The sequence below is a fragment of the Neophocaena asiaeorientalis genome, unplaced genomic scaffold (genome assembly GCF_003031525.2).
Source record: "Neophocaena asiaeorientalis asiaeorientalis breed wild unplaced genomic scaffold, Neophocaena_asiaeorientalis_V1.1 scaffold110, whole genome shotgun sequence".
In the NCBI taxonomy this organism is placed as follows: Eukaryota; Metazoa; Chordata; class Mammalia; order Artiodactyla; family Phocoenidae; genus Neophocaena; species Neophocaena asiaeorientalis.
Genome location: NW_020175053.1, coordinates 992850 through 1017638, shown reverse-complemented (window position 1 = coordinate 1017638; position 24789 = coordinate 992850). Strand labels below are relative to the sequence as shown.

General features: G+C 45.9%; 1 protein-coding gene across 1 annotated transcript in view; it reads left to right on the top strand.

The window, feature by feature from the left end:
• Positions 1–24789, top strand: part of L3MBTL4 (L3MBTL histone methyl-lysine binding protein 4) — a 297887-nt gene that overhangs the window by 127327 nt on the left and 145771 nt on the right. The window contains exon 13 of the mRNA XM_024763900.1: positions 1276–1390. Coding sequence (XP_024619668.1) covers positions 1276–1390 — 115 coding nt within the window. The remainder of the gene's footprint in view (positions 1–1275; positions 1391–24789) is intronic.

The window sequence follows — 24789 nt, the reverse complement described above, 5'->3', positions numbered from 1 at the left end:
AATTTTTTTTTTTTGCACTGAGAAGGATAGATTCTCCTTTTAATTGATAGAAACAGAAAATACATGAGAGAATAAGTAAAGTTATTTAACAATGAAATACTACCATTCTTTTTTTTTTTTTTTTTGCCTTCACAAATAAATTTGATTCTTTCAAGTTATGAAACTTGTAGAACATGGAGTGTGATAAGTTTCAGAAGTAATTGCTTTTTGTTTCAGAAATAGGGTTTTATTTTAATTATTCTCAGACTTATTTGTATATATGTGAAGTGTGTGTGTGTGTGTGTGTGTGTGTGTGTGTGTGTGTGTGTGCTTTGTAGGTGAGATGTGAAACAGTGATAACCAGTAGGCTTGCTGGACCGGGCTCTACCTTGTCGTGTCCTCAGGTTTCCTGACAACTTATGCTTCATCCCTGAATAGCTCTTAATCCTTCTACCTTAGCATCACATATTATCTGCTTTCTTTGCCTCTTTTGGTTCAATGGCCCTATCTCTCATTTGTCAGGATTTTGACATTTATTGCTTCCTTTTACTCTAGTCCATATATTTCCCATCAGCGTAAGGTTTATACTGGTGTCAGATGGTGACTCTCATTGTTGAGGATGCTGACATTGTTCTTGCAGTGGCTGCAGCACAGGAAGTGTTCTCTCAACAACATCATAGAATATCTTGGATGGGAAAACGGATTCATCCTATCCTTTCAAATTCTAATCAATCCTTGACAGATTTTTTATTTTTATTTATTTATTTTTATAAATTTGTTTATTTATTTTTGGCTGTTGCGTCCTCATTGCTGCACGCGGGCTTCCTCTAGTTGCAGCAAGCGGGGGCTACTCTTCGTTGCGGTGCGCGGGCCTCTCATTGCGGTGACTTCTCTTGTTGTGGAGTACAGGCTCTAGGCACGTGGGCTTCAGTAGTTGTGGCCCGTGGGCTCAGTAGTTGTGGTGCACGGGCTTAGTTGCTCCACGGTATGTGGGCTCTTCCTGGACCAGGGATCGAACCTGTGTCCCCTGCATTGGCAGGTGGATTCTTAACCACTGTGCCACCAGGAAAGTCCTGACAGATTTTTTAATGTAACAACTTTTTAAATTTTTTGGAAAAATTGGTACAACAGCCTTTGGTGGTTAGATTAGAAAGCTGTTTCATAGCACAGTTTCAATATTGTTTCAGCTGAAATGTGAGATTACAGCAATTTTAATCTCAATTTCAGAGATATGTTCTCTAATATTTTGACACAGGCATAGTGATATACTGATTACTAAATTCTCATTTCCAACAGGTCCATTTTGATGGCTGGGACCACAAATATGACTACTGGATGGATACAGACAGCCCTGACATTCACCCAGTCGGATGGTGTGACGTCACAGGTCATCCTCTGGAAGTGCCGCATTGTGAGTATCTTGCTCTTTGTGTTGTTGCTTTGTAAATACGTAACCTGGAGCCTATCTTAATGCTGTTTATTTCATGTCATCATAAGTATTTTAAAGCTCAGTATCACATAGGTGAATTGATTAATCAGCACTATAGCTACACTGAAAGCCAGTTATTCACAATTAAGCCTCAAAAGACATGCTCTGGGGCTTCCCCGGTGGCACAGTGGTTGAGAGTCCGCCTGCGATGCTAGGGGACACAGGTTCGTGCCCCGGTCCGGGAAGATCCCACATGCCGTGGAGCGGCTGGGCCTGTGAGCCATGGCCGCTGAGCCTGCGCGTCCGGAGCCTGTGCTCCGCAACGTGAGAGGCCCGCACGCTGCAAAAAAAAAAAAAAAAAAAAAAAAAAAAAGACATGCTCTGTATAAATGAAGAGTTATCAACATTAAGGAATTATTTTGATAATGTTGTCTGGCAGAATCTTTGTTTTCCACATTTGAGTTTGGAAAACTGAGCCAGGTCTAAATCCATCTAATTTGGGCCTTCACTTTTAGCTGAAGTACTTTTTGTTTTCTTAAACATCTTATCTTAATTGATTTTGTTTTATAGAGTAGGTTTCAAAAAGTTTTAGAAGAACAGAAGTATTTTAAACTTCAGCAATTAAAAAAATTTTAGTTGTAAAAATTGGAAAAAAGACAACCTTCTGTTATGTCGGTATCTTCATTATTTCTGTCTTTCTGGGTACTTAAAGTTAAGGAGGTAATTAACCATTCTAAATTCTAATAAACCTCGAACCAAAATATTTCATTCTTTCATCTGCAGGATTCCTCTGATCAGATTAGACTGACATGACTAATAACTAGTTTCAGACATTTTGCGAGCACTCTCCATCCTTATGTTTGCTTTGTTCCCCCACTGCTTCTGTTGTCCTCCCTTTGGTTTCTTGGGGTGAAGGTAACCTTCTATCCTGTTAATGAGGGTGAACCAGCCCAATGATGCTTGAAACTTAGATCTAAAAGGATTAACTGTGTCTTTGAAAGAGTTCCTTAACTTCTTTTAGAAATAAGGAGAATTACTGACTTAATAACTTGACAAACATTTTGACATTGTGCTGGATTCTTCAAAAGCTACACATGGATGAGGTGCAGGTCCTCATGCAACTTACAGTGCATTAGCAAGTGCAGGGTCTGCATACAGAGAATGTAAAACAGGGAGAACAAGGTCAGTTCCACGGAGGGGGGAAGGGTTAGCATATTTGCTTTGTACTTTTCGCTGATCCCACTTTCTGTTCTCCCTGATCTTGCATCCCATCTTGCCAGGGAGGTGTCTCTTGGTTGATGTTAACTCATCCCAGTAAGCTTCTCAAGTAGGGATTTCAAGGGAGATGGGCCCGGATCAGCGTTTCAGGTACAGAGACAGCTGTCTTCATTCCGCCTCACCCCTTACCTGTTCCTTGGTCAGGCTGCCTACCTGGCTTCTCGACCCAAATGTCTCAGAAGCTTCGCAAAGTCTATGGATCGAACCTCAGCTCCATCCCAAGCCAAAAGCTTGTCTTTCTACCGTAGTTGCTACTTGATTCCAAAGTTGTTGCTTCCCATGCAGTCATTCTAGACTCTGCTCCCTCCCTACCCCTCCCTCACCCCACACATACAGCCAGTCATCAAGTCTTGATGGTTCTCTTTCTTGATTTCTCAGAGCCCATCTCTGACCCCTTCTTCCCCTTCCCAGTACCATTGCATTTGAGTTCTCATCATAGGTACAAATGGTTTGCAGAATATGGTCTGCAATTTGCTGGTTAGTGAGTCACACTGATCCTCCCAATCTAAAAATTCAGGCTCTAGAGGCAGGATTGCCTAGTGGTTGAGCGTGTGAAATCTGGAGTCAGAGTGCTGACACGTGAATCTCAGTATCACTGCTTTGCTTAGCTGTGTGATCTGTGCCTGTTTCCTCATCTAGAAAATGGAGGTGATATTAGTGAGTCAGTCTCATAATCTGTAATGGTGAAATGAGATAAATTTGTGCATAACACCTTGAAAACTGCCTGGCCCACAGGATGTGCTCAATTAGTGTTAGCCGCTGTCAGAAAATCATGTAACATTCTGTAGGTTTTCATTTTTACCTAAAACTACGTGAATTACTAAGGCTTACAAAATTCGAAATTGTGCTAAAATGAATAGGTGACTAGAGTTTTCCAAATATTTAAATTTAGTTTTTTCTTAAGTCAGGCTTTCATGTATTCCTGGCAATATTATAAGACTCCTGTTTTGAGTATGTGCACTTAAGTAATTGGAATCCCTGTTATTTGGGGGAATTAGATGTCTTCAGTTGGTCATGATATTGTATTACTGCTGTGCTTGCTTTTGGGTTATAAACATGTTTGTTTGGATTAATTATTATTAATACAGTTTATTATAGGTTACTTGTTTAACCCTGTTTTTTGTAATTATTCATATCTGCATCATAGTCTTATTAATTTTTAAATACCTAGACTTTAAGACATGTTCATAGTGTGGTTCAGTATATATCATCCATGGCCCCACCGTTAAAGCAAAAATACACACACACACACACACACACACACACACACACACACACACACACACACACACATACATACATACAATCCTACTCCAGTATTTATTTGCCTACTTATTTATCACAGAATCTTTTTCCACTGGAAAGTAAAGACAAATGGTTTGTCTAGGTCCTCCAGCAAAACAAAATTTGACGGTCTAGCATTGATGTCACAACAGCTTCCTAACTATCTTGTCTCATTTCTTTGCTGTAACCGTCTGTGTAAAACCCAAATCTAACCTCTTAGCAGTATCTTTAGGCTTGAGACTCCTTCACACGTACCAGGCCTGTCGCAGTCTGTCCTCTGCTCACCTCATGCCTTACCCTTCTACCGTTTTCCACCAAGAACAGAATTACTTCATTTATACTAAACAGAATGACTCATAGTGCCTTGAACATTGGCCTCATAAGATTCTGAAGACAATACGTCAGCTACACTCTGCTCTCTGAACTTCATTTACAGAAAGTCACACCCTGCAGTTGGTGTCAGATGCCTGTGTGGTGGGGAGCTGGCAGGGGCACTTGCTCCACAGTATGGACCACATGTAGCCTCTTCATTCCTGTCCCATCTCTTGTGGGTGTATTTGTACAAACAACCACATCAAATCATCTTTTACTGCCCATGCTATTTTAAGTCAAAGCGTTGATCTTATTTACTCATACAATTCAAACCAAATGTATATGTCCAGTATCTTTGATAATCAGATCAAAGTAATTATTGGGTTGGCCAAAAAGTTCGTTCGGGTTTTCCGTACCATCTTACTAAAAATCTGAACCAACTTTTCGGCCAACCCAATACATTTTGTAAGTAGATCTATAAAACCACACAGAACATTTTATCACATATGAGCAGATAAAGTCATCTTACCAACATTAATTTTCAGATATTTTAAGGTATTTTCAGAGATTTTAACTTTCAGACATTGTTTGTACTCTGTTGTTTTACTTTTGTGATATTTATGTGATTCAACAATTGCCTTGAGTGCTTTATTACATATAATATGATAGCTTTATTGATCAAACATTGCAAAGACTACTAAACGTTTAGGGCTTGGAAAAAGGCTTAATTTTTATTTTAACTTATTTAATTTTGGCTGTATTGGGTCGTCGCTGCTGCGTGCAGTCTCCCTCCAGTTGCTCACTCCCTGCCACGGTGCACATGCCTCTCACTGCGGCGGCCTCACCCGTTGCAGAGCATAAGCTTCAGGTACACAGGCTTCAGTAGTTGTGGCATGCAGGCTCAGTAGTTGTGGCTCGTGGGCTCTAGAGCACAGTCTCCGTAGTTGTGACACACAGGCTTAGTCACTCCGCGGCATGTGGGATCTTCCCGGACTGGGGCACGAACCCGCATCCCCTGCATCAGCAGGCGGACTCTCAACCACTGCGCCACCAGGGAAGCCCTCTCATGCACATTTTATTAGACTTAATTAAAATTTTATTTATCTAAATGAGTTTGTATCTATTTCTAATGTCATTCAATCAACAGATTTATACTCACTGCAGAAACCGAGCCAAGATGTAGTACATGCTGTGTAGCCCCGTACTTCTGTAGAAATGTTTGTGCAATGTGTTTTGACCAAGACCGTGATATTTAATAATTCATAATCTTCAATCACAAAGGACAAATGTAAGTTCTTGAAAAGGTAACTGTGAAAAGCCTCTTGAGAGTGAAACTTGAATGTCCCCATTCAGCTGGGAAGAGCGCCAGCTTGTAGGATCAGGTGACGATGACTTCCTCTTAGTCTCTGTTACCAGCCAGGTGCTCACAGGCACTTCACCTTGTGTCCACTGTCCGACTGAGATCTCCTTTTCTTAGGCCATGTGGACACAATTTTCCTGTTTTATCTGGCATATAATCCTGCATGGTGAACTTTTTCTACAAGTAGAATCAAAATGAAATACTTAAGATTTAGCACTAAGGTGTCAGGATCTTTCTGTTGTGCTTTGCATTCCCTGAATGTCCTTAAAAAGATATAAAAATATCAGAACCAAAAGCCCATGCCAACTTCAGGCAGCTACAGCATTGCCTTTTGGCAGTCTTTTCAGTCATAGCGTTTGGAAACTGTAATTCCAGTCACATTCAATGCTAAATTTGTTTAAATAGAGCTCATTTCTTTTATTATATTATTAATCATTTGTCCACAAATCCACCAGGCAATGGGATGCCCGATGTTTTTGGCTTTGGAAATTTACCGAGCTTGAGAAGCAAGATGATAGACTTCAGAGTTAGAAAAACTTAGGTTTAAATTTCCATTCTGCCCTGACTGCCTGTGCCTTTGGGCGAGTTACTTCACCTCTGGGACTCGCAGACTTGGAAGATGAAATGCCTTGACCACCGTAATGCCTGCTGCTGGTTGTCTGGGCTCAGTGACCCCACAGGAAGGAGCAGGACTGGGTGAAGAGCACAGGCACATTTGCTTCCTAGGCCACCGTTTCTCTTCATTGATCCAGAAAATTGGGAGTTGACTTTACTTCCTAAAGCTTAAACAACCAGTATGGTTCTTTGTTATAATTGCACTGTCCATAAAGGGGCTGCTGATCTCTGAGTGAATTTGGAATGACATGTAGGACAGTTTGAAAAATTTAGAATGACTGACTTAGACCAGAAAAGCAGGCCCTTGGGGCTTCCCTGGTGGCGCAGCGGTTGAGAGTCCGCCTGCCGTTGCAGGGGACACGGGTTTGTGCTCCGGTCCGGGAGGATCCCACATGCCGCAGAGCGGCTGGGCCCGTGAGCCATAGCCGCTGAGCCTGCACGTCTGGAGCCTGTGCTCCGCAACAGGAGAGGCCACAACAGTGAGAGGCCCGCGTACCGCAAAAAAAGAAAAAAAGCAGGCCGCGTAAGCCCCATGAAACTACGAATGAAAGAACTTTGCTGTTCTTTAAAATAAAAATCTGAATATGTTTTGCACCCAGTTCCAATGTGCGTGTGGGTTTTTCACCCACACCAAGCAATTCTCCGACACCAGCCAGGTGTCCCACGGTTCAGCTCAAGTCTAACACTGTTTACTGGAGGTTAGGGCTCAGTCCTACATGACTGCCCCCCCATCCCCATCCCCAGTTCACACACGAGTCACAAGTCCAGGTGGTCACCTGTGCTTCCGGGGGACTGGCTGTAGATCTGGAGGTTCCCACCACCCTCTCCTTAGGTTTGATTTGCTAGAGCAGCTCACAGAACTCAGAGGAACAGTTTATCCGCTAGGTCACTGGTTCATCATAAAAGGATCTAACTCAGGAACAGCCTGTGGATGAGATGTGCAGGGTGAAGTCTGGGGGAGGGGTCGGAGCTCCCCTGCCCTCCCCAGGCCCCACTCTCCTCCAGTCTCCAGGGTTTCACCAACCTGGCCATCCTTTGGGGTTTTTGTGGAGGCTTCATTACGGAGGCACGACTGATTAAATCACTGGCCATTGGTGATTGAACTTGACTTCCAGCTCCTCTCACCTCCCTGGGGTCGGGGCTCGGGGGGTTGGACTGGAAGTCTGGGAGTTCCAAACCTCTGATGATTGGTTCTCCTGGCCACCGGCCCCCATCCTTCCATGCTTTCCAAAAGTCACCTCATTAATGTTAACAGAAGACACAGGACATTCCAAGGATTTTAGGAGCTCTGTGCCAGGACAGGGATGAAGACTCAGTATATACTTCTTATTATAACTCACAATAGCAGTCGTAAGTGTACAGCACTAGAGACATGAAGTTATTCTCACTGTCGTTCAGTAGCTTTCTGGTTGTTTGACGAGATGCGTGTCAGCAGCTCTCCTGTGCGCCTTCCCCGGTCGGTCGGCACAGCTTGCAGCTCCTTCGCCCCCAGTGTGGGCCGTGGCCCTGTCCTCTGTCCTCTGGTCTGCTCCTGCCTCTCTCCTTAGTCTACAGGGGTGGCTCCTTGGCCTCTGGGTGGGCTCTGCATTCCTTGTGCCCAGTGTTTATGCCACAGCATTTGGGCAGAAGGTGAAGTTCTTTGCAGTCAGGGGTCAACTCCTCTCCAAAGCTTTGTCTGATGTTCTCAGGGAGATGAATTGTCTCTTCATCCTCGTCGTCCTGCAGGATTTTGTCCTCTGTTCTGTTGCGTTAGAGTGACCTTTTCCTTGCCGCTCTCCTGCCCTGGCGTCCTCACCTGGGGCCCCTGGAAGCTCCCGCCAGGCTTTTTGCTCTTTTCCCTGCCTGCTCTCAACTGAAAAAATAACGCACAGCATGAGAGTTGTGAGTTAAGTTTAATTTGGGGCAAAATGGGGACCATAACCCAGAAGACAGCATTTCAGATAGCTCTGAGAAACTGTTCCAAAGATGTAGGGGGAAGGTTGGTATAGATGTGATTTTGGTGAAGGGCGAAGTGTGCAACCAAGCACGTATTTTTTGCAGAAGGTTACTGCTAGTGACAAGGAGCAGACATCACCATGAGGGATTTTAGTGCTTTTCTAGACACAAGGAGATACAAGAACTGGGCTCATAAAATCAGCGCCTGAAAATATCTAACTGTCTGAAGACCTGTTGTGCCAGTTTTTCCCAAAGCACAGAGTTCACCCGGAACTCGTTTCAGGGGGTGTTGAATCAGGTCAGCAGCTGCAGCGGCTCGTGGTTTACTCCTCGTCGAGGTAGATGGCAGCTGCCAGTTTGTAGCTGGCATCGCCCGGCCCGCCGCCCTGGCCCTGGCACTGCCTGCAGCACGCCAGCTGTGTGCCTCCGCTTGAGCTGCTGCTGTTCCTTGGCTTGCAGCTGGATGCGGCCGCATGCTACCTCCTGAGGCTCGCTCAGGTGTCCCCTCCCGGACAAGCCCCCTGCACCCTTTGGCCCCGGAGCCGCCTCTGTTTCTCGGCACAGTCCCCACGCGCCGACTGGTGGGATGTGCTTCTGTGCCTCTGTGCTCGCCGTCCCGCTTTCTAGAATAGCTCTCCCTGGCAGGCAGGGGCTGCCCGCTGCCGGTCCCTGTCGCAGGCTCACCCCGCCGCCACGAGTAGGCAGGCTCGGGCTGCAGACACAGGCTGAGGGGGCGACGTTGGCTCCCGGAGGCCACGAGGTCTGCGGGGCAGGCTCTTTGGATCACTCACCTCTGCTGCTCTGACCGTTCACAGCTCTTGCAGGTGGTGGATGCATGTCAGAAAAATGCCTGTGACGGGGCCAGAGTCAAGTGTGCTCATCAGCCACCTGGCCTGGCCCTCTGACCCTAGCTGACCTCCCCCCGCCACCCCACCCCGTGGACCAGGATGGCTCAGCCCCGTCCGCCGTGCACAGTGGGCCCCTGAATGTCTGACCCGTCTGTTTGTCATTTTCCTGACTTCCTACACTTTATAAAGGTCATTTGTCTATACTTATTTCATCCCCCTGCCCCTTCAGGCCTTGTTTTAAACACTCTTTTAGAAATCAGAGTTAAACAGAAGGAAATATTCGATTGCATGGAAACGTTTTGTTCATATTTTAAAGTAGTGATAGAAATAATAAAATAGAAATATGACAGGTCCCAGTGCCTCTAATAAAGTAGATATAGCTGGAGACAAAAGAATCATCGTTTAAATTAAATGCAGGTTTGGATGTGCCACGTGGTAACCAATCGACGTTTCTCACCAGCGCAAGTATAGTGTTTTTTTTTCCTGAAATGACAAAGTACCAGTGTGCCATCACAGGAGCCTGTGGGGATGTGGGTGACACAGGGCCACCAGCCCTCCAGGGAGAGCATCTCCCGGCAGGCGACCCTCCCAGCAGACTGGACTGGCCTCTGTGCTGGCGCCGTGAATGCCCCATCCCAGCTTGAGAGGAACAAACCACCCTCTCAGCAAGGGTGCGGGACCCAGCAGGTGTAGGAGAGAGGATCTGATTCTTATTCTCGGAAAGTTCCAGCCAACTAGAAGAAACGCTTTGTCCTTGGGAGGCACCAGCGATGTGGAGGTAGAACATAAACCTGCCAGAATCCTCTGAGCTCGTCAATCCCCCAGCCATCATTCAAGGGCCTAGAGACGCAGTGGTTTGCCCACCTTGTTAGAGACAAAGGTGGGCCTCTGGCCCTGGTTGGAATGTTCTTCCTGACTTGGCTGAATCCACAGTGTGTACCTTTATGATCAGGTCAGGCTCCACTCCCGTTACCCCTCTTCAGATGCGGGTTGGGGTGGGGGGTGACCCAGCCGGTATGAGGTTCCAGCCGTGGAGAGGCCTCTGGCAGTGCTGAGCCTGGGTTTCCAGACAGGGACAGCAGCCTCTGTTTTGCAGCATCAGCAGCGTTGCAGGGGGCGTGATGGGAAGTGGGGGGCAAAACACAGAAATAGGTGACATTGCATCACAGCCTTATGCGTGGAGAGTCTGCAGTCAGAGTACGTTGCTCGTGAAAATCAGCACCTCACAGGGTGTGCAGTTGCTTCTACGGAAAAGCCTGGATGAGCCTCACTGATCCATAAAGAGGAATCCTTCTTGGGCCTGGGGGACCAGTATCTTCATGCCCCAAGATGCTGCCCCCAAGTTGTGTGGTCTGGCTATTTTCTCTAGTCCTCAGCTCTCTCTTTACCTGGCTTTTGTATCCTGACCCCAGGCCTCTGCTTACCCTCCAGCCCTTTCAGAGACCCCGAGCCTCCTCACTAAGGCACGGATGAACTTCTGGGTCCCTTGTGATCCCACACAGGCTGTGCTGAAGCAGGACAGCCTTGGGCTCATTAACTTGGCCACTGGCCACTGCTGCACCGTCACCTTCTCTCGTGTGGGATCGTTTCCTAGTGATGCACAGCCACTCCTTAGTATATCAAAGGAGGCAGATAGCTGGCCCTCACCCAGCCTTGTCTGGGGGCTCCCTGTTCATAAATAAATGCCCACTTCAGCACCAGCCTGAGGAGGGGGGTGGGATGAGACCAGAGGGGGAAATGCAGGAAGAGAGAGAGAACGTGAGGTGAACACACAACACCTCTGACCCCCTTGTCTTCCTTTCACCTCCCTCTGCTCCACTCACTCCTTTCTTTCCATTTCTTAAATGCAAATCTTTCCACCCCAGGGCCTTTGCATACGCCATCTTCTCTGTCCAGAACAGTCCATCTGCTCTTCTAAGATATGACTCTTTCCCACCCTTTAGCGTTCATCTCAAATGATCCCGTCTGAGCAAGGCCTTCCTGGCCACGTTACATCACTGTGATTTTCCATCTCACCACTCCCTTTGCTCCTCTGTGCATATCACAATACGTAATTACTCTAATTGTCTGTTTCCTTGCTTTCTGTCACTAGTCCCCATGAGACTGTCAGCTTCATGAGTGGAGTGTCTGTCAGCATTTCCCCAGTGTCTGGCTTCCAATAAATATTTATCTGTTTATCCACTTCTCTCTCTAAGAGTTGGTTAATAACTTATGCCAAAACAACAAGCATCTCGAGAGACCAGCCTGGGCTCTTGCCTGCAACCTTTATGGAGTGAGGTCTTGAGTAGTAGCTATGCAGTTAGTCTGTTCAGGCCCTAGTAGGGGACACGTGGGCCAAACATCCCCCACAGCTAACAAAAGAATCTTTCATGAATAGGAAGTTGACAGGCAGAAAAAGGAGATTTCCTAGCTGGCTTCCGTGTCTAAGTAATCTTGTCATCGTTCTTTCGTTAGCTTCTGCTTGATTTATGTCTGGAAGTAATTGTGATGCTTGATTATACAATAAATTAAACAAAACATTATTATGAAGTTAAAGTGTATATTAATAGTAGTACAAACTACTATAAGAATATCTATAACCTTTATAACTTATATTAAGGGCCTTGAGAAGATTGCTAATTTATTTAACTGTTAAACATAAAGAAGCATAACAGAACGTAACTTGATAGAAGATATAGCTCATTTTTATTCCATTTAGTTCATTACCCAGCAGATGTATAAATACGACAGAATGAATCGTAAATACCATACCATGTGGCCTGGCACATTGTTTATCCTGTTAAGTGAGATAAATGACTTAAATCTACATTAAGGAATAAATGATTAATAAAGCCCTCTTTGGGACCTTTGGGATTAGAAACATTTGGGACCCAATTTCGAATTGGGAATTAGAAAAATTTTATTCTGTCAGAGATGGAAATTCACTTAGATTATAAAAAAGGAGTTAATGCAGTTATAATCCAGATATGGAATGATACATATGATGATGGATAGATGTCTTTCCAAGGAAAAATTGAAGATGGTTAACTTAGCCAGGTAACAGCACATTTCCAATTTCATTCTGTTTTAAGGAGAATTTCATAAGGAATCTTTAGTACTCGTTCTTCCAAAATACAGCAAGCAAGTAATCAGCAGTTTTAAGAGTCCCTAAGTACTCATTGACTTGATAGACAATTACAGCATATTGTGTTAAAAAGAAAAAGTTAGCTATTTTAGAAGTCCCTAATTACAGATTTACATGATAGACTTATCAGGAAAAATAATACATTTCAAAATGTACTCACAGTCTTAATGATATTCCTGTTTTAAATGTTCCTTGTTGAAGTGCTCGTCCTGTATACTCTACCTGCTGGAGGGGTGAGGGCAGGATTCACTCATTTTGTTCTAAAGCTTGGTCTCTGGTGCCCTGTGCAGGTTACCTGCTCCCCATAGCCACACGCCGTTCACAGCTGAGGTGTCCTGTGACCAGGTGGTCTTAGTTGTCCATTACAGATGCTGGTAGATTGTGTCTAAACAAGGTACATCTCTGGGCAAAGTCACTGGCACTGAAAACGAATGCACACTAACTCCTCAAAGTCATGGAATAACCCAGTGGTTTGACAGTGGGTGAAACCGGTCCTTACCCTGTTCCAGTTTATGAGTCACATCGGGCCAGGTTTGTGGACGTCAGCACATGGACGTCCACCTTTCAGGATTTCTCTGACAGAGTTGTCACCCTCTTCAGAAGACCATAATGCCTTCAAGAAAAGGGGACAAGATGCAATTATTATACTCCTATTCCTTTGGCCCCCTACAGGGCCTGATTGATGGGATCCTTGGGTGATCGACTGCCTGCCTGGAAATACAACTGGAGAGGGAGGGTTTTCCCTTCTTAGGGGGTAGTGTTTCTGTTGTCACTGAATGAAGGTTTACTTGGTATCACCAGTATACTGAGCACTGTGCCAGGACTTGGAAAGTCCTTTGGGACATAGTTGTGCACTGGTGACCAGGATGACGAAGCTTGGAGGGAGAGCTGGCCCTCTGGGAGCCTTGGTGGAGGTCATGCAGGGCACTGCAGCGCTAGCTGGGCACCGGGATTCGGTGTGAGGAGACAGAAATTCCTCCTCCCGAGATGCTCTCTCCTGTCCACACCTACTTCTTCTCTCACACTTAGGGCTTGGAGGTAGGTGAGGGCAACTCCACAGTTGCTTTAAAGACAAGCTTAGTGCTGTTAGCATCTTGGAGATGTTTTGTTCATTTGTCTTTCCTCGTATTAGAAAGATTAAAAAATACTTGTCCGTTTTATTTTATAAGTAGATACATCTGTAAAGGACTCCGTGGAATGGTGATAGAATCAAATATTTTTCATGTAAAATAAACACTATATATTTGCATTATAAAAGAAGCTGTATGGAGCTTATGGGTTTTGTTTTCCATTTCACTCTGCCTTTTAAGCAACCAAGAATCAAGAAGTTGAAAATTTATACACAAACCTAAAATTGAATGAATACTGCAAATGACAGACTTAGAGAACTGAAAATATACAGAACTATTGGGTAGCTAAGAGCCTTTGGCTTATACATTACTTTTCATCCATGTTTTGATATTCATTTTAAGCCAGAAAGTAAAAATTAGAATTGTTTTCCTTGGCAAAAGAGCGAGTTTCACTTCACATGAGATCACTGTGGTTATCAGAGAGGGCAAAACACCGGCCACTTCTTGGGCTAACAGCTCTCCATGCCTGCACACCCGGCAGCCCGACCACAGGCCTCTCCTCCATGCCCTGCTCCTGGGACCCACGTGTCTGGGAGCTCCTTGAGCCGAGGCTGCAGACGCACGGTCAGAGCTGCCGAGGCCGGGCCAGCAGCCTGCTGTCCTCTCCTGCGTCTCGCCAGCCCTAGAGCATTCTTTAGAATGTTCCTAATTTGACTGGCGTTATCCCTTCACAGACCTTTTCTCTCTGCACCATTATTTCTGTCAGCGCCAAACAGTTGAAGGCATTGAACAGGACACAGCTGCTGATAGCATGCCACTTGTCCTTCTGCAGCCCTGACCCTCTCCTTCAGGACACCGTGCCCTTGAATCATCCTACATTCTCCTTATTGCTGGTTTACTTGGCTGTTTTCCTGGACATGAAAAGCCTTTATGTCCTGAGGAATTGTAAAGCTGAGTAAAAGAAACGTGGTTTTGCAAGTTTCTGTTCTTCAATGTGCATTGTGTTTTCTAGATTGGCGAGAACATCCTCCATCATTTTCTTTGAAGTCATCGTCCTCTTTTTCACGTCAATGGACCTGTTTTGTAATGAAAATCATCAGAATGGGAGGGGACTTTTTAAATATAATTCCTCTGACCAAATTTTATGCAATGCCAGGCATCCAGGGAAAATTTAGCAACACAGTGGAGTCACCTCTTATTCTAGGGGTAGCTTCTAAATTCAGCAAGTGAGGCGAAAAAAAGTGTTTGGTCACAGTTACTGAAGAGTGTGTTTGTGTAAGGCCAGCACAGGGGGTTACCCTTCCATCAGCCAGCTAGACAGTCGGCAGGGTCGGGGAGGTGAGTGATGGGTGTGAGGTGAGGGTCCTGTTGTGGGTACCACGTTGTGAACACCCGGGCCATCATGAGCTGGGGTGTCTGCTCCCATTATGGAGAGCACGGGGCAGGGGGCTGAGGAGAGGAGTGGGGTCTCTGACTCCGAGCTCGTGCTCCTTCCCATATCCATCCACGGTGGCCTGGTGTGATCACCCAGACTTCATTCTGTTCATTTCAGGTGTGTGATGATGACTTTGATATGCGTGGCTACTCCTGCTGTCTTTTAAAGGTAGGGATGGTTGACTAAGAAAGTTTGTGTGTTTAAACGTATAAAAGTTGAGATTATAGCAGTTACTTATGGGGCAGTGTGGCAGAGGGAAAGAGCACAGAGCTGCAAGCCAGGAGCCTTAAATTCTTGTCCAAACCGCCAAAATACGAGTTATGGTCTAGCACAAATTATTTAAACTTCTAACCCTTTATTTCCTTCCTTGCAAAAATAACCAGATGGACTCGGGCAGTGGTTCCCAGCCTGGATGGGGAACGCTTAAGAAATAAGATTCAGAAGCTTGCCTCTGGAATTCTGATTTTGTAGGACCTGGAGATTTCTATATTTGAACATCTTTGTGCCCCTTCCTCTGTCCTCTGGTGGACTCCCAGGCTCTTGGGATCCTGCCGTGTCCATGGTCTGACCAGGTGTTCCGACCGGACCGACAGGGCAGTGAGGGTCCGTGCTCCGGGGACGCTCGCCCAGCCAGAGGCAAGTCAGACTCGGGGTGGTCGGAGCCTGCGACAGGTGCCTTCTCGGAACGGAGGCCTTTGTGTCTGTCATTTGCTCTTTCCGTCCAGCAGCACATGGAGGCCCGGCCGATGGTGTCCCCTCCATGGAGCTCCCCTCCCCGGGGCAGCTCTGACACACCCAGGAAGGGCTGTTGTCTCTCAGGCCTGAAATCCAGCCTGATTCAGAGTCACTGTGATCTGGGCTTGGGTCTCGGGGGCGGGGGGCGGGGGGGGAAGGTGAGCAGCTCCTCCCGTTTCATCGGAGCATCTGTTACAGACACGACAGAGGAGGGAGGCTTCCTTCCCCTTAGAAACGTGGCAGTTCTGACAACACTGTTCTCAAGTCATTCAATGTGTGAACTTCATTAACTGTCAAGTTAGGGTTAGAGTAGGAACCATGGGGAGAAACGTAATTATTAATAAATATGTAAAAGCGTTTCTCAGGCGACTCCCAGCATTTTCCATTAAGAATGTCCAAAAGCTCCGTGGTGAGGAAAGTTCTTAGTGTGGGCACATGAGGTCAAGGCCAGTTTGAGGAGGGACTGTGGATGCCGTGGTACCTGCTTTAGGTGGAATCTGCAGGTTATTGGGATGGTGTTCTAATTACCCCACTTTGGAGTCTTGAGTTATAGGGTGTGCTTAATTCTTCTAAATAACTTTTATATTTATACATGTTTGGTTACGAGAACAGATGACGTTTCTGTCAGCAACTAGTCAGTTTGATGTTTTAGTCAGCGAATTACGTGTGACACTTTCAGTGAAAATGGAACTTATTAACTAATTTCCTCTTTTAGTAAAAAGGGAGAAAATTAGTTCAAGGATTGGGAAAGCTCAAAAACAAGTCATAAGCAACCGTGGTTTACTTACAGTTTTAGGCCTGTCCGTTATCTCCCTTCACATGAATAAGGAAAATCCTGGGAATAAGGACAGCCTTGTGGCTTCTGTTTATTTAGTATCTTGTTGTACAAGGCACAGTTGGGGGAGGGGGGGGAAGAGAGAGAAGTAGAAACCAAGAAATGAAATCGACAGTGGGAGAGAGAATGCACGAGAATCAGAGGAGAGGAGGGGGTGGATTTGCAGCATTTTCACTTAGATTAGGTGGGAGTAATCCATTTACATAAACCAAGCATTTTGTCATTTAAAAAAAAAAAACGGTTTTCATATAAAAGATCAGCTAAATTAGGAGTTTCAGAAAGTAGTCTTGGTTTTTTATATTATCTTTGAGAGAGAATTTGTATAAAAGTTAAGGTTTAGAAGACAAGTGCATCTGCTTTGATTTCTTTCTTAAAAATAATGAAAAAAATGAAATAGGACCGTCTAGTGAAATAGTATTTGTACTGGATGCTTTTCGATGCTGTATTACCCTTCAGTTCCTCACAGTACGGTTATCAGTTACGGAAAGAAGTAGGTTTAATTCAATTTACTTCAGTTACGTGTAAACCAATTTCTCTGTGTGCCTGTGTCTCTACGACTCTTCTGCTCCTAAAATTCTGTGCTTCTGTGTGATCTCTGTGGACCCCTCCCAGTTTCCCCTTCCATACATCAAGGATGTCACTTTCCTGAGTTTTTGAAAGGTTAAAAACGGGTTACAAGGCAGGTTGGCATTTTATGAAGGCCTGTGCTATTCAGTAATGAAGAAAAGAGCCTAGTCTTGTGTTTTTAAATAGTTGTGGTATAAATTCTTTACTTTAGAATGTTTGAAGGAGAGGTGTATGGGATCAAACGTGTATTTCTCCCTCTGTCCTTAATGTCATTACAGCCGTATGTCACGTACCACCACTCACACTTCCTCCCAGCCCTGTACCCTCCTCACGGTGGCTCAGGCCAGTGCACGGCCAGGTCTACGGTGCTTTCATCTGGTCCCTTGGGCCAAATTGCCCCGTTTTCCAGCAAAGCCCTGGTCTCCCTGGTCCTGTGCCCGCACGTAGACAGGAGACCTTCCCTGCCTAGGATCCTTGTGTAGCTTACCAGCTGCACACTGTGCCATTCGGTCTCTCATTTAAAACTCGACATGTGATAAGTGCATTTTATTATATTTTGCTAAGAAAATCTTTGCCAGCTGCTCTGCTGTCTCCTTTTAAATATGGAGCAAAGCCCCCATGTGACATGTTTCACTTTTCACCGTGGCTGCCCAGAAGCTCTCTCGGGTCTGCTCTGTCCACCCACGCTGCTGTCTCTTCTTACCCCAGGGCACTCTGTGAGGTGGAACCAGTGTGATTACTATTATGTCCACTGGTCTTTCCCGACTCTACCTCCTTCTAAATGTTTTCCTGCCTTAGGTAGGTGGTTACTTTACCCTCTTCTACTATTACTGCCCTTGTTATGCTTTAAAGGATTTTTAGATCAGCCGATATTTACATTTTTAGAATCCTTTTAAAACGTTATTTTACTGCATTCCCATTTCAGAAAATTATTGTTCTATTTCATTTATATATCATGAAATCTGACAGCCTGAAACCTAGTACAGGCAACCATGGTGTTTGGTTACATTACTTTCTTCTTCTTTTTGAGAAACTCATTATTATAGCACAACAGGTGTTTATTGTCCCCAATTTCATCAGGAGATCGAGAATAGGTATGATTAACCTATAATTTCAGTTGGAATGATATGCTTATTATTTGCATCCTCCAACATTTGGGGTAATTATTTCATTAAATCTTTTTAGCAAACTATGATACAAATTTCCTGGGGGGTGGGGTGGGAAAAAACAAAACAAAACAGGATACTAGCCTAAAAGTTTCCAATCCACAATAAAGATAGTGGACGCTTAATTACTTGGAGTGAGAACATGTGCAGATTTCACCAGTTTGCTGTATTTTTAAATGTTTAGTCCTAGATTTAATGCTGTTGCTCTCCTTGCCCTTAATCTCGGCTGATGATCTCACTGCCTATTTGACTGAGAAAATAAAAGTTCTCGGTGGAGAAGCTGGTCCTCCCGTCCCCACACGCTGCCTTCCTTCCCTGGAGGCCGGCCATGCTCGGGCCTCGCTGGCCGTGACTCAAGGACCTTTCCCCACAACTACACCCTCTCCTTCTACATTGTCAGGTTCCTTCTATGGAAACATTCCCATCATCACTCAAAGAGAAATAGTAAGGAAAACACCTTCTTGACCACAACCCACTTTCATATCACCTTTTCTACTAAAACTCCTCAAAAAAGTAGTTTATGCCATTGTTTCCCCCTTTCTTCTCTCCCTTCTCCCTTGAAGGTCAGTCTGGCTTGTTGGTGTCTGTCCACTGCAAGCCCCAGGCATCGCAGCCTTCGTGCCTTGGCCCCGGGCGCATGGCTTCCTGGCCTCCTCCCTCCTCCTTCCTTTTAGTCTCTACCTGTTGTGTCGCCCAGAGCTCAGTCCTCAGGCCTCTCCTCCGCTCCACGGGCACAAACTCACTGTGGCATCTCAGGGAAGGCTGTGGTTGAAGTAATTTTTCTCCACGTTGCTCCCCAGCTCTCAGTGCAGCTCGCATGAGGGAAATGCAGTTTTAACCTGCTCTGTATCCATCCAGCATCTCCCCTGCATGCAGGTGCCTAGGGGTGGCATCCTGTGAGTCATGTTCATTCGGGGATCGGGCCACGTGGGTAGAAACCGGAGCTCAGAACGTTGCAGATCACTGGCTCCCACCTCAAGGTGCCAGACATCCCTTAACTACCAGCAGTTAAGAATCTCTCTGATCCTGGTCACGGCTTTAATGCCGGGCACGGATGCCTCAGCCACAGCGTAGAGCCAGCCTATAGCCCTTCCTGAGCTCTGCGTAGAAGAAGTAAGCACTGCTCAAAGGACAGGCTGCAGTAAGTTCAGTCCTCAGTGACTCACTCCCCATTTGGTCCTTCAGACGTGCCCTGTCAAGCCCGGCGTCCGGCGGAGGCCTCACTGTGGCCCCTGCCACCTCGCCTCTTGCGCCCTTTCCATTGTCCACGCGGCTCCGGCCACGCTGGCCTTCCTGCTGTTGTCCCAGGACGGCTCGTGCCTTCACTGCACACAGGATCCTGTCCGAACATCAGGACCTCTTCCTTGATGACTCTGCCTTGAACCAGGGTCCCCACTGCCACCCGGTCACTTTCTCTTCCTCCCTCGCACTGTCACTGATGTTACACTGTTTCTTTTTCTTTTTTTTTTTGCTGTACGCGGGCCTCTCACTGTTATGGCCTCTCCCGTTGCGGAGCACAGGCGCCAGACGCGCAGGCTCAGTGGCCCTGGCTCACGGGCCCAGCCGCTCCGCGGCGTGTGGGATCTTCCCGGACCGGGGCACGAACCCGTGTCCCCTGCATCGGCAGGCGGACTCTCAACCACTGCGCCACCAGGGAAGCCCTACACTGTTTCTATTTGTAGTTTACTCTGTCTCTGGCACCAGAAGGTGAGCTCAAAGCGGGCAGGTCTTGTATTTAGTTCACCGTATCTCTAGCACCCAGGATACACATAACAAGCACTTGGTATCTCTTTAAATGAATGAATAATACTCAGTGGTTATTTTTATTTTAAAATTAAGAAGAAATAATGTATCTTGCTTGTCTGTTATCAGTGACATTTGAATCTGTTTTTCTTTTCTGTGTCCACTCTAGTGGCTATTACCACCGGGTGCTAATGTCATTTCTCCATAAAACGCTTGCTAAGTGACTGGGGTTGAACTGCATCCTTTCCAGCAGTGGGTAATGAGGGTTGAAATAAGGCTAAGAATGTTGCTGCTCGATCCTTACTTGTAGTGCTGGCCGGCATCAATCTGGGGCTCACTTATACGTTTGAGTGAATAGATCATCTTAATTTGCTTCAGTCAGTGTCAGTGTTGTCATTCTGCTCTGGGTCATCTCTGTACCAAATAACAGTTGGGAGAGGAAACTGCTTTCTGCTCAAAAGGAAGGAGATGATTTCAGCTTCTACCCCATCCTGGCTGGGATGAGGACCCTTCTCATCCACATCACTCCCAGTTGCCAGTTCAGGCCATTTTGAAATAAGAACAGCTCCCTTTCTCATTTTCTAGAGATGAGAACAGCCTCTTGTATTTCTTGATTTTGCCTTTGACCCCTTACATCATCTTTACATCACAACAGGTCTACCACTCACATGCAACCCTAGTTTTTGTTTTAGAGCAATTCCTTGATTTCACAAAGGAAAAACAAAATGCAATTGCTGTTTTATTGTAGGGCTTCTTCAGCCGCAAGTAACATAAAAATCTGTTCACAATACCTTCATCAAAGAGAGGGTTGTTTTTCCTACATGACAGACACTGATGTGCTAGACCCACGCTGGCAGGTCCTGGGTCCAGGCTCCGTCATCCTTCATTCTCTGCCCTCTTCAACACGTTTGCTTCTGTCCTTGTGCTTGTCACCTCATGAGCCCTTATATCTACGTTCCGTGAAGATTGAGGAAGGGGGAAACGGGCAAAGCAGCATCAGCATCACCTAAAAGTAGGCAAAAAAAGTATTTATGAACATCCAGCATTGCCCTCCCCTTAGACTGTACTGCCACTTCCGGGTGTGAAAGAGGCTGGGAAAGGCAGCCGTGTCAGCCAGGCGTGGGCACGTTGCTGCCCTGAACCGAGTCAGGGCTCCTTATCAAGGAGGGCTCGGGGAACGGGTGTTGGGTGGGCACCTGCTGCGTCCACCCTGGCAGCTGTGGTAACAGAGGAACTCTGAGAATGGGGGTCCGTGAGGATGCGTTGTTGTGGTCTCGCGTTAGTACAAACATTGTTCGTTACTCAGATAATTTCCAGTTCACAGGGGTATTTTCCATTTCTTTTTTCCCTTGCAGCAACAGGTCTACCATCAGATTTACTCCTGCCTGAGTAAAATTTTCGTAGAAGACTTGGAATAAATTAGGAGCTATTGATGCTGCTAGTTTTAGCGAGTAGCTCACAGTAGTTAGCAGACTGAAGATTGATTTTAGACAATCTAAGCTCTGAAATGAGAATAATATGTGATTATCTCACAGCACTGTGGTCAGGATGTACCAAAACAGCGCTTAGAGGTGGTCACTGTTGCTGTCTTTGTAGTTATTTATTCGTTCACAAACCACACTCTTATTCAGAGTCTCCTGCGTGCCGTGCCTACTGCGGCAGGTGGGGTGCAGCGGTTAACAAGCTAGATGAGACGGATGTCCTTCTGCCCCGGACTCACCTGCCAGGCGATGAGCAGATAGACTAGGGAGGGCATTTCAGGCAAAGTGATAAAAAGAAGGCAAGAAAGGGCGATACGGTCAGCGATGCTCTCTCTAAGGAAGGGATTTCGAGCTGAGAACATTTTTTCTTGAGACCTAATTCTCCAAATAGCCAAGTTACAAGTAAGATATTCTTGGCAAAAATGCAGTTATCTTCTGGGGAAAAGCATTAATTTTATCATAGGTTCCCTTTTTTCCTAGAGGCAGTAACACAAACTATTACAGAATTTACTGGTTTCTTTTCACCAACAGATGGTTCTCTGTCTAATTCACCATCGAGTCAACCCATTAAACTTCATCATACAAAATTACCAAGAAAACTGTTAGGTTCTGTGCATTTTCATTGCATGTTCTCCTTGACTACTTCTTTGTATGTCCTTGCTGTGGTTCTTAATGTAATAACTCTTCTCCGATAGTCGGGGTCACGCCTCTCCTTACAGATCCTACAAGGAGAGAATTACGACACCCATCAGGGATCTGGAGATAAATATGCATTGATAAATATTTGATGAAATTGATAAAATATCACTTCAAGCCTTGATTGAATCAAGTGCATTAAAATAGTCCTGAAATACTCAGTAGCCTTCATTGGGAGGCTGCTGAAACGTTGTCCGCACAGAGCTGCCTCTGGGCTGGCAGGTGGGCACTGGCTTGTTGGCCTGTGTGTGGGTTTAGGTTCTAGGTCTTTGTGCTGGTGGCCTTGGGAGCATGTTGTGAGGCACGGTTTGGAGAAAAGTCTCTTTATACCCTGTGTTTCTTTCTTTTCTCATAGATTTTTTTTTTTTTTTTTTACTGTTTGATACAAGCATGCGTCTTAATTAGGGGCTTGTTTACAAGTTTTAAACATTCATTTGTTTAATAATTGTTTTCTTTTTCCAAGCTCTTTCTGAAAGCTACCTTGGGGTAGGGCAGCTCTTATTTCTGCTTATCCCTCAAGGTGTTTCACAGAGTTGTGAGGGTGTAATAAGTGTCTAAGGCATACTTTCCTATTGTTCAGTAAATCTAACAAAAATCTATTTGAGGTGCAAATATTTGTTCTAACAGCATCATCCACTGGGACCCAGCCTTGGTCAGAACTTTTCTGCAACAGAATCGTACTGTAATGCCAATTTCTGGTTTCTACGTAAGCCTCTCTTCTAGACTCTGAGCATCTTGAGGGAAGAGGTATGGAAGGCTCGTCGAGTCATTCAGTGAGCATGTCCTGAGCAGTGACTATGTGACATACTAGGCAGTGCCGACACAATGGTGCAGTACACCCAGGCTCGCAGCTCACGATTCTAATATGAGAGAGAGAGAGAGACACTAAACAAATATATCATTTAATTTGTAGTAGAGGTAAGTGCTATTAAAAAAGGGAACCTAACCTACTCTTGGAAGTTAGCCTGAGGAAGTGAAATGTAAGCTGTGACCTGAAAGATGAGTAGGAGTTTTCCAGGCTGAGAGGTAGGAAGGTCATTCCAGCATGCAAGTGCTCTCAGCTGTGAAAGAACCTGGTGGGTTCAAGGGACAGGAAAAGGCCAGTATAGATGCAGAATATTGAGTAACGGGAAAGATCAAGTAAGACGCATCTAGAGAAGTAGATAGGAGTTGGGATCAGGTAGGCCAGGCTAAGGATTTGGGACTTAATCCCAAGAGCCATGAGAAGCCATTGAAAGAAGCTAAGAGGGAAGTGATGCAGTGAGATTTGTGTTTTGAAAATGTCACTCTGGTTGCAAGATGGGGACTTGGACTGAATGAAGGATGGTGCTGAGGTCGTTCAAGGGGGAGGCAATGATGGCTTGGGTCAGGGCACCCAGTAGTGATAGGAATAAGTTGGCAGGTGGAAATACCTAAGAGATTGAGAATTGGCCGGAAGTTGGGTGGAGTGAAGTGAGGGCAGGAAAGATGTCAAGGATTAATGAGGTTTATTGAAACGAATGGCTCTAGAGGAAAAGAAGTTTGGGAACCAGGCGGTGACTTCAGTTTTGAACATGTTGAATTTGAAACGCCTTTAAGAGATTCCCAACAGAGATGTTGGGTGAAGAGTTGGATGCATTGGTCTAGAACGTACAGAGTGTCTGGGCTGTAGCCTCTGAGCATCTATAGTATGCATTTGGTGAACGAAGAAATGGATGGCCCAGGAACAAACCTTGGGGGTTCTCTGACATTTTAAATTTCACCAGAGGATGAAAAGCTGGCAAAGAAGAGAATGCCCACATGCTGATGGCGAGAGTGTGATGTCACCAGAGCCGGTGGACAGTAACAGTTCAAGAAGGCGGTAGCCAGCTGTGGTCAGCCTAGCGCCAAGGCACTGAGTGTGGTGTGCTCTCAGCAGTGCGTGTTGGGCCTAATGCAGAAAGGTCACGGGTGACCTCAGAAGACAGGCTGATGTGGTTCAAGAAATGGGATGTGAGCAAGTAGAGAGAACCTCCTGAGAAGTCTGGCTGTGAGCGGGAGAAGAGGGAACAGCAGCTAAAGGGGGTGTGGCTCCAAAGGGGAAAACTGGAGTGTGTTTAAGTGTTGGTAGAAAGGATTCAGTAGTCAAGGGGCAATTAGAATATTTGATAGCCCAAAGCTCCTGAAGAGTGGGAGGAAGATGAGATCCTAACCTAAACGGTGAGGGTTCACTTGGGGGAGGGCAGACTGCTCCCTGCACTGTGATGGGAGGGAAGCGGGGGTAGGAAGGCCCACCGGTGAGCAGGCTCCTGTTTTCTCCGTGAAGCAGCAGGCGAGCCAGCGACTGAGTCCCGGAGCAGGGAGGTTAGTGGGCGGTTTGGGAGAGCCTAGAGGGCTCAGGTGACACTGAAGACAGATGTTTTGATCACACCTAATCCACACTGCTGTGTAATTTTTCCCAGGAAGAGTTAGTTATGAAGAACACAGAGCAGCAGGATAACACAACTGATTCATGGCTGGCTTTTTTTTTTTTCACAACCAGAAGTGATAAAAGGTCAGAGAGGCAAGAGGGTTTATGTCACTTGCAACAGAAGGTCAAATACTGGTGGATAGACTCAGACAAGGGAAGGGAGTCGTGATGCGAGGGGACTGATGGTGAGAAGGAAGGGAGATCAGTGGCCTGGAAGTTCCCGTGATGTTGGAAAGAGCCTCAGCAGCGGGGTTACCTGAGTAAAGGCAGCCTGACTACGAGATGATTTGGGAAGCGGTGCCATTTTGGGTGACGACGAGATCCGGAGGGTTTTCTTTGCGTGTGTGGCCCAGCCGGGTTTGGGGAAGTGGCCCCTGAGGATGAGACGGTTAATGATCTGTGAGGGCAGCAGATGGGGTAGGACAATCGGGAGGGCGGGTGCAGGGCGGGTGCTGGGGCCGCCTGCGGC